The sequence below is a fragment of the Sinocyclocheilus rhinocerous genome, unplaced genomic scaffold (assembly GCF_001515625.1).
Source record: "Sinocyclocheilus rhinocerous isolate Xijiao unplaced genomic scaffold, SAMN03320098_v1.1 scaffold1111, whole genome shotgun sequence".
Lineage (NCBI taxonomy): Eukaryota > Metazoa > Chordata > Actinopteri > Cypriniformes > Cyprinidae > Sinocyclocheilus > Sinocyclocheilus rhinocerous.
The window spans coordinates 966,002-975,481 of NW_015655406.1; the positions used below are offsets into that span (position 1 = coordinate 966,002).

The 9,480-nt window shown below is 34.3% G+C and overlaps 2 protein-coding genes across 3 annotated transcripts in view; both read left to right on the forward strand.

Moving 5' to 3' along the window:
- LOC107718206 (6-phosphofructo-2-kinase/fructose-2,6-bisphosphatase 4-like) overlaps window positions 1–4,830 on the forward strand; it is a 12,939-nt gene extending 8,109 nt beyond the window's left edge. For both annotated transcript variants that reach the window (XM_016525185.1, XM_016525184.1), the window contains exons 8-14: window positions 246–453; window positions 899–1,045; window positions 1,137–1,241; window positions 2,592–2,721; window positions 2,874–2,936; window positions 3,024–3,088; window positions 4,299–4,830. In XM_016525185.1, coding sequence (XP_016380671.1) covers window positions 246–453; window positions 899–1,045; window positions 1,137–1,241; window positions 2,592–2,721; window positions 2,874–2,936; window positions 3,024–3,088; window positions 4,299–4,358 — 778 coding nt within the window. In that variant the 3' untranslated portion in view covers window positions 4,359–4,830. The remainder of the gene's footprint in view (window positions 1–245; window positions 454–898; window positions 1,046–1,136; window positions 1,242–2,591; window positions 2,722–2,873; window positions 2,937–3,023; window positions 3,089–4,298) is intronic.
- LOC107718232 (6-phosphofructo-2-kinase/fructose-2,6-bisphosphatase 4-like) lies at window positions 4,635–9,480 on the forward strand. Its single transcript, XM_016525225.1, has 7 exons — window positions 4,635–4,673; window positions 5,259–5,405; window positions 5,497–5,601; window positions 6,952–7,081; window positions 7,234–7,296; window positions 7,384–7,448; window positions 8,656–9,480. Exons 1-7 carry the CDS (start codon window positions 4,635–4,637, stop codon window positions 8,713–8,715), a joined length of 609 nt encoding a protein of 202 aa, XP_016380711.1. The 3' UTR covers window positions 8,716–9,480.

Consider the following 9,480-nt stretch of genomic DNA (forward strand, 5'->3'; position numbering starts at 1 on the left):
CGTTGTATTTTGTTGTTGCATTCAAGCAATTGACGCCGAACTGCCGCTATTTAAAAGTTAAAGTAAAATGCACACACCGCTTTTGCAAGCTATTTAAAAGCAAAGGAAAGCGAGAAAAAGAGGAAACGCCCTCGCCCCCACGGTGATACCGGTATTACCGGTGTTGTCACATGTCGATTAACTGGCGGGAAAATTTCCTCACCGTCACAACCCTATTTCACATGCTCTTTTTTTGGTGTGTTCAGGGACCTTTCGTTCATTAAGATCATAGATGTGGGGCGGCGGTACCTGGTGAACCGGGTTCAGGACCACATACAGAGCCGAATTGTTTACTACCTTATGAATATCCACATCACGCCCCGCTCCATCTACTTGTGCCGGCATGGAGAGAGTGACCTGAACATCAAAGGTCGTATCGGTGGAGACTCAGGGCTCTCGGCCAGGGGAAAGGAGGTAAGCTGTGTAGACCTATTTACATTGACTGATCAATTCTAGTGTAACTAACAAGCACAAAATTGGCTTGACGGTCTTGAAATAACATGCAAGCGTAATGAAATCAGGACAGAAATATTTGTTTGTTTCATAATAAGATTTTAATGTTTAATATATTCACAAGTTCAAAAGTATATGTTATGTATAACATATTCAAAAGTATATATAGCATGCAAATGATTATCTGCTTATCAGTATCAGTACCACCCTAAATTTGAAGTTGTATTGTTAAAAATAAGCTTTTGGACAAGTACCCAGAGAAGTCCAGCTTCTCTACTGTATGTTATCATTAGATCAGATACTAAACAATTCATTCATGTATCTTAAATCTTTCCAAAGAATGACTGTTTGTGTGCTTTTGTGTTAGTTAATAATTTAAACCTGTTTTTTTCACTTTCCTTCTCAGTTTGCTAAGGCTTTGAGCCAGTTTATCCAGTCGCAGAATATACGGGATTTGAAGGTGTGGACGAGTCAGATGAAGAGGACTATACAGACGGCAGAAGCTCTGGGTGTGCCATATGAACAGTGGAAAGCTCTCAATGAAATTGATGCCGTAAGTCTATTGTTAATAAATGGTGAACACACCTTGTCTTTATTTAAGGGACATTGTGTTAATTGACTCTGTTCAATCTATGTGTGTTTAGGGCGTTTGTGAGGAGCTCATGTATGAGGAGATCCAGCAGAGATATCCGCAGGAGTTTGCATTACGTGACCAGGACAAATATCGTTATCGCTATCCCAAAGGAGAGGTCGGTTTATATCAGATCAGTTTGCTTTCAATCAGTGCATTATTTAATTGTGCATTTGATTTGAATTGACATCATAAGGGTTAATGGCCTTATTCACGATAGCGAGATGTATTTTAGCATTCAGTGTTTGTATTGCTCTTTTATGTCCCTTTGGTTACAAGCAGCTTTTCCTCACTCTTTAGTGCATTAAACAGCCATCAAACAAATGTTGCTGGTTGCTAGGCTTTCTGTAAGCCATTATTTTCAGGATTAGTCACCAGTCAAATATGCAGAAATGGAGTAAACAAGTCTGTTTTGACATTGTTTCAAAAATTACTCTGACCGAGTACATAACACACCATTACCCTCAGCCGGCACATACACACTTCCATTTGCTCCTCTCATCTGTCAAGTTGTGAGCGTGTTTGTTCTTCAGAGCAGGCAGTTCTCATTTAGATCAATATCTCAAACCTGTTTACTCCGAGAGCATTAAAGCACCACGCTGTTCTCACTATATTAGATAAAGACTGGGTGCAAGGTCCCGGTGACTTGTGTTTTAAGTGTGCATTTATTTCAGTGCTGTAAATAAGGGTGTGTGTTTTAGGACTGTACTTATATCAATTTTGATTCAGTATCAATTCGGTTCGAAACATTTAGGCTGCTTGTCAGTTTTAGTTATGAGAAACTTAGTTTAGTTTCTGTGAACATGATGTGAACTATTGGGAAAATTCAAACTGTGCATTATCAAAACATTTATGTTTAATTGTAGGCCTCAAACCATTAAATATAATTAGTTTTTATTTCACAAATTAAATGGTCAGTGCTTAGTGAAAATCATGTCAGAGATTGTGTTATTGTATTTAACACATAAAAAATGATATTATTTTAGTACTATTTATTAATATTTTGAACTAGCTTTTATTTTTATATTTTCTATTTTCATCCTAATTTTAGTTTAAGATTTAATTTTGTCATCTTTATTAGTTTTTTTATTTCTATTTATCTTTATTTTTATTTCAGTTTTAGTAAATTTAGTACTTAAACTTTATTTTAAATTTCTTTTATTTCAGTTAGTTGCCAAGGCAACATTTCTAATTTCTGTTTCGAGTTTTCATTTAATAATTTTGTTTTATTCTATTTGTTTCTATTTTATAATGGTATATTATGAATAATAATTCTACAATTTCACAATCTTTTAATGTGACTAATGAACTTTTAGAAGTACAAATATTCAGTGTAGTATAGTATCCCTTGACGTTTCATGTCAGCTGCTGATTTTCTCCAGCCTTTTGTGTTTGCATGTGTGTGTGATGTGATGTGATCATTATATGGTAAATGGAAGAGTGTTGTAATCCAGTATTCTCCTCACAGTCTTATGAAGACTTGGTTCAACGGCTGGAACCTGTGATCATGGAGTTAGAGCGGCAGGAAAACGTTCTAGTCATCTGTCATCAGGCCGTCATGAGATGCCTGCTGGCCTACTTTCTGGACAAGACTGCAGGTAATGACCACTGTGACACCACTCATGAAGATCTTGTCTCTTTTCAAATCTCAGTTCACTTGCGCAGTTGTACTGATGATTAATGCATTTAAAAATGCATTCTAAGTAATTGAAAGTCTTCTACATTTATTTGGTGTGTTTTTCTCCTGCAGAGGAATTGCCTTACCTGAAATGCACTCTACACACAGTATTGAAGTTAACACCAATGGCCTATGGTAAGACACCCTTTCTTAACTAATCTGGATATTATTCTTTAAATAATGCTATTCAGGTCTTGATTGTGAATCAATCTGGGTCTTCAGGTTGTAAGGTGGAGTCAGTCTGTTTGAACGTGGATGCTGTGAATACGCACCGAGACAGACCATCGGTAAGACTCACAAACACACATCCACTGAGCATGTCAGTCAGTTTGGTGGTTAAAAAGCCTCCCCGCCTGTTATCGCTTAAGGGAAAGTGTGCAGTCAGTCTGTAGTTATGCTTGAGAACTCTTCTGTATAATAAAGTGATTAAGCTTTGTAGTCTCCTGAGCCTCCGCTGTCGCAGGTGTTGGGCTCACTGATGATTTGACCTATTAGCATTATTAGGATGTACTGCAGCATGCCAGATTACAATTCACTATATTTTTTCTCTATACTGCTGCTTTTAAATTTTTTTGTCCTGTCCAGTGGTGTGTAGCGTTATTTTAGTAACACTTGAGATACTATTAAAGTTTTATTAACTATTTGAATTTGGTTTTATTTTTATATTGTGTTTCCATTTAAATTTTAGTAATTTTGTTGTGCATTTTTGTCATATTTATTCTCTCTTTTTTTTTTTTATATATGTATATATTTAAAATGATTATATGTATTCTGGATTACATAATCCGATTCCAAAAATTGATTATAGATTATATTATGATTACTTATGTTTACTTTTTGATTGATTACATGATTACATATTATTCACACATTGGCAATAAATTATTCATATTTTTTTTTATTTCCCCTAATTAATCTTTTTTTTTTTTTTTTATGTTTAATTTTTTAAAAAGCCTACTGCTTTTATACATTCAAAAAGTCATAAAATTTATAATTTGACAATTTTTTATTATTTAATTAATTATTAGCATTATCAATTTACGAACCCCCTGCAGTTCCTTCACAAACCCCAGTTCAGGAAACCAGGACGTAATGTAATGTTTAATGCATTCATGTTGTTGGTAACAAAAAATGGAATATATTGTATATATTGTATCCAAGATAATCCTTTTCAAATCAGCGTCATAAACAAGTTAGGTCAAAAGTAATCTAAAAGATCTAAAAGAATATTATTGAAAATATGTAATTATGTGATTATGTGACTACAATTTTCGTCATGTAATTTGAAATAAGTAACAGACTACAATCTATAAGTAATCTACCCAGCACTAGTCCTGTCTATGATGCGAGGTATAAGCTGAAGGTCATTGTTTTGGTCTTGATATCTTTATATGTGTGTGCACTGATGCAAGTTTTTCACAGTTCTATTACATCGTCGCCACCCACTTACCTCATCTGTTAATATGTGGCGTCATTCCCTGTGTTTGCTTCAAACAGAACGTAGATGTGTCACGGCTGCCGGAAGAGGCTTTGTTAACAGTGCCAGATCATCATTGACAGTACCTCGTTCCTCTCTTTCTCACACACCATTATCCCATTCCCGTTCCCCTTTCTTAGGAATGTAGACATTCATACATTCCTAAATGCTTCTACGGCATTTTCTGAAATCAGGGGCAATTTTTACAGCTCAGTAAATGCCTTTTGAATTACAACTCAGAAGTGAAGAACTCTTGAGATGATTATGTACAGAATTAACTTTAAAAAAAAATTAATTCAGTATGCGTTCTTGTGTTCATTGACAACGTGTTAATACTAAATTGCAATTTATCATGAATGCGCACTGATGTTTTTCAGTTCCTGCTGCACATGAATGTAACTGCTGCTATGAAAGAACACCAGTCACTCCAGTAGCATGTGATATTTATTTATGGTGCATATGTAAATTAGTTTGGGATTTGGCTGGTTAATTTGACATTATTGTCTTAAAAGTTAGAATGTGTGTCATGTATAGGTCAAATTTGAAGCAGATAGAGCCTTATCTTGGAAAATTCTAGTGTAACTAACAAGCACAAAATTGGCTTGACGGTCTTGAAATAACATGCAAGCGTAATGAAATCAGGACAGAAATATTTGTTTGTTTCATAATAAGATTTTAATGTTTAATATATTCACAAGTTCAAAAGTATATGTTATGTATAACATATTCAAAAGTATATATAGCATGCAAATGATTATCTGCTTATCAGTATCAGTACCACCCTAAATTTGAAGTTGTATTGTTAAAAATAAGCTTTTGGACAAGTACCCAGAGAAGTCCAGCTTCTCTACTGTATGTTATCATTAGATCAGATACTAAACAATTCATTCATGTATCTTAAATCTTTCCAAAGAATGACTGTTTGTGTGCTTTTGTGTTAGTTAATAATTTAAACCTGTTTTTTTCACTTTCCTTCTCAGTTTGCTAAGGCTTTGAGCCAGTTTATCCAGTCGCAGAATATACGGGATTTGAAGGTGTGGACGAGTCAGATGAAGAGGACTATACAGACGGCAGAAGCTCTGGGTGTGCCATATGAACAGTGGAAAGCTCTCAATGAAATTGATGCCGTAAGTCTATTGTTAATAAATGGTGAACACACCTTGTCTTTATTTAAGGGACATTGTGTTAATTGACTCTGTTCAATCTATGTGTGTTTAGGGCGTTTGTGAGGAGCTCATGTATGAGGAGATCCAGCAGAGATATCCGCAGGAGTTTGCATTACGTGACCAGGACAAATATCGTTATCGCTATCCCAAAGGAGAGGTCGGTTTATATCAGATCAGTTTGCTTTCAATCAGTGCATTATTTAATTGTGCATTTGATTTGAATTGACATCATAAGGGTTAATGGCCTTATTCACGATAGCGAGATGTATTTTAGCATTCAGTGTTTGTATTGCTCTTTTATGTCCCTTTGGTTACAAGCAGCTTTTCCTCACTCTTTAGTGCATTAAACAGCCATCAAACAAATGTTGCTGGTTGCTAGGCTTTCTGTAAGCCATTATTTTCAGGATTAGTCACCAGTCAAATATGCAGAAATGGAGTAAACAAGTCTGTTTTGACATTGTTTCAAAAATTACTCTGACCGAGTACATAACACACCATTACCCTCAGCCGGCACATACACACTTCCATTTGCTCCTCTCATCTGTCAAGTTGTGAGCGTGTTTGTTCTTCAGAGCAGGCAGTTCTCATTTAGATCAATATCTCAAACCTGTTTACTCCGAGAGCATTAAAGCACCACGCTGTTCTCACTATATTAGATAAAGACTGGGTGCAAGGTCCCGGTGACTTGTGTTTTAAGTGTGCATTTATTTCAGTGCTGTACATAAGGGTGTGTGTTTTAGGACTGTACTTATATCAATTTTGATTCAGTATCAATTCGGTTCGAAACATTTAGGCTGCTTGTCAGTTTTAGTTATGAGAAACTTAGTTTAGTTTCTGTGAACATGATGTGAACTATTGGGAAAATTCAAACTGTGCATTATCAAAACATTTATGTTTAATTGTAGGCCTCAAACCATTAAATATAATTAGTTTTTATTTCACAAATTAAATGGTCAGTGCTTAGTGAAAATCATGTCAGAGATTGTGTTATTGTATTTAACACATAAAAAATGATATTATTTTAGTACTATTTATTAATATTTTGAACTAGCTTTTATTTTTATATTTTCTATTTTCATCCTAATTTTAGTTTAAGATTTAATTTTGTCATCTTTATTAGTTTTTTTATTTCTATTTATCTTTATTTTTATTTCAGTTTTAGTAAATTTAGTACTTAAACTTTATTTTAAATTTCTTTTATTTCAGTTAGTTGCCAAGGCAACATTTCTAATTTCTGTTTCGAGTTTTCATTTAATAATTTTGTTTTATTCTATTTGTTTCTATTTTATAATGGTATATTATGAATAATAATTCTACAATTTCACAATCTTTTAATGTGACTAATGAACTTTTAGAAGTACAAATATTCAGTGTAGTATAGTATCCCTTGACGTTTCATGTCAGCTGCTGATTTTCTCCAGCCTTTTGTGTTTGCATGTGTGTGTGATGTGATGTGATCATTATATGGTAAATGGAAGAGTGTTGTAATCCAGTATTCTCCTCACAGTCTTATGAAGACTTGGTTCAACGGCTGGAACCTGTGATCATGGAGTTAGAACGGCAGGAAAACGTTCTAGTCATCTGTCATCAGGCCGTCATGAGATGCCTGCTGGCCTACTTTCTGGACAAGACTGCAGGTAATGACCACTGTGACACCACTCATGAAGATCTTGTCTCTTTTCAAATCTCAGTTCACTTGCGCAGTTGTACTGATGATTAATGCATTTAAAAATGCATTCTAAGTAATTGAAAGTCTTCTACATTTATTTGGTGTGTTTTTCTCCTGCAGAGGAATTGCCTTACCTGAAATGCACTCTACACACAGTATTGAAGTTAACACCAATGGCCTATGGTAAGACACCCTTTCTTAACTAATCTGGATATTATTCTTTAAATAATGCTATTCAGGTCTTGATTGTGAATCAATCTGGGTCTTCAGGTTGTAAGGTGGAGTCAGTCTGTTTGAACGTGGATGCTGTGAATACGCACCGAGACAGACCATCGGTAAGACTCACAAACACACATCCACTGAGCATGTCAGTCAGTTTGGTGGTTAAAAAGCCTCCCCGCCTGTTATCGCTTAAGGGAAAGTGTGCAGTCAGTCTGTAGTTATGCTTGAGAACTCTTCTGTATAATAAAGTGATTAAGCTTTGTAGTCTCCTGAGCCTCCGCTGTCGCAGGTGTTGGGCTCACTGATGATTTGACCTATTAGCATTATTAGGATGTACTGCAGCATGCCAGATTACAATTCACTATATTTTTTCTCTATACTGCTGCTTTTAAATTTTTTTGTCCTGTCCAGTGGTGTGTAGCGTTATTTTAGTAACACTTGAGATACTATTAAAGTTTTATTAACTATTTGAATTTGGTTTTATTTTTATATTGTGTTTCCATTTAAATTTTAGTAATTTTGTTGTGCATTTTTGTCATATTTATTCTCTCTTTTTTTTTTTTATATATGTATATATTTAAAATGATTATATGTATTCTGGATTACATAATCCGATTCCAAAAATTGATTATAGATTATATTATGATTACTTATGTTTACTTTTTGATTGATTACATGATTACATATTATTCACACATTGGCAATAAATTATTCATATTTTTTTTATTTCCCCTAATTAATCTATTTTTTTTTTTTATGTTTAATTTTTTAAAAAGCCTACTGCTTTTATACATTCAAAAAGTCATAAAATTTATAATTTGACAATTTTTTATTATTTAATTAATTATTAGCATTATCAATTTACGAACCCCCTGCAGTTCCTTCACAAACCCCAGTTCAGGAAACCAGGACGTAATGTAATGTTTAATGCATTCATGTTGTTGGTAACAAAAAATGGAATATATTGTATCAATATAGTACAAGATAATCCTTTTCAAATCAGCGTCATAAACAAGTTAGGTCAAAAGTAATCTAAAAGAAGTCAGATTATATTATTGAAAATATGTAATTATGTGATTATGTGACTACAATTTTCGTCATGTAATTTGAAATAAGTAACAGACTACAATCTATAAGTAATCTACCCAGCACTAGTCCTGTCTATGATGCGAGGTATAAGCTGAAGGTCATTGTTTTGGTCTTGATATCTTTATATGTGTGTGCACTGATGCAAGTTTTTCACAGTTCTATTACATCGTCGCCACCCACTTACCTCATCTGTTAATATGTGGCGTCATTCCCTGTGTTTGCTTCAAACAGAACGTAGATGTGTCACGGCTGCCGGAAGAGGCTTTGTTAACAGTGCCAGATCATCATTGACAGTACCTCGTTCCTCTCTTTCTCACACACCATTATCCCATTCCCGTTCCCCTTTCTTAGGAATGTAGACATTCATACATTCCTAAATGCTTCTACGGCATTTTCTGAAATCAGGGGCAATTTTTACAGCTCAGTAAATGCCTTTTGAATTACAACTCAGAAGTGAAGAACTCTTGAGATGATTATGTACAGAATTAACTTTAAAAAAAAATTAATTCAGTATGCGTTCTTGTGTTCATTGACAACGTGTTAATACTAAATTGCAATTTATCATGAATGCGCACTGATGTTTTTCAGTTCCTGCTGCACATGAATGTAACTGCTGCTATGAAAGAACACCAGTCACTCCAGTAGCATGTGATATTTATTTATGGTGCATATGTAAATTAGTTTGGGATTTGGCTGGTTAATTTGACATTATTGTCTTAAAAGTTAGAATGTGTGTCATGTATAGGTCAAATTTGAAGCAGATAGAGCCTTATCTTGGAAAGAAATTTTAGATTATTTTAGATATTTACATAATTTATAGTACATTTTTCAGTTTTGTGAAACACTAAGGAATGTTATGATGTGAAACTCTCCTCTGGTAACTGAGGAGGAGGAAACATCTCTACTGTAATGCCTATTTGCGATGCTAATAAAATGTATTTAAATAGTGAAATCCTGTCTCTCTTTACATTCACCCACAATTCTGTCTGTCGCTGAAGAACAAAGACAACAACTTCTGAAACATCTAAAACATAACTGCACCACACTGCAAAAAAA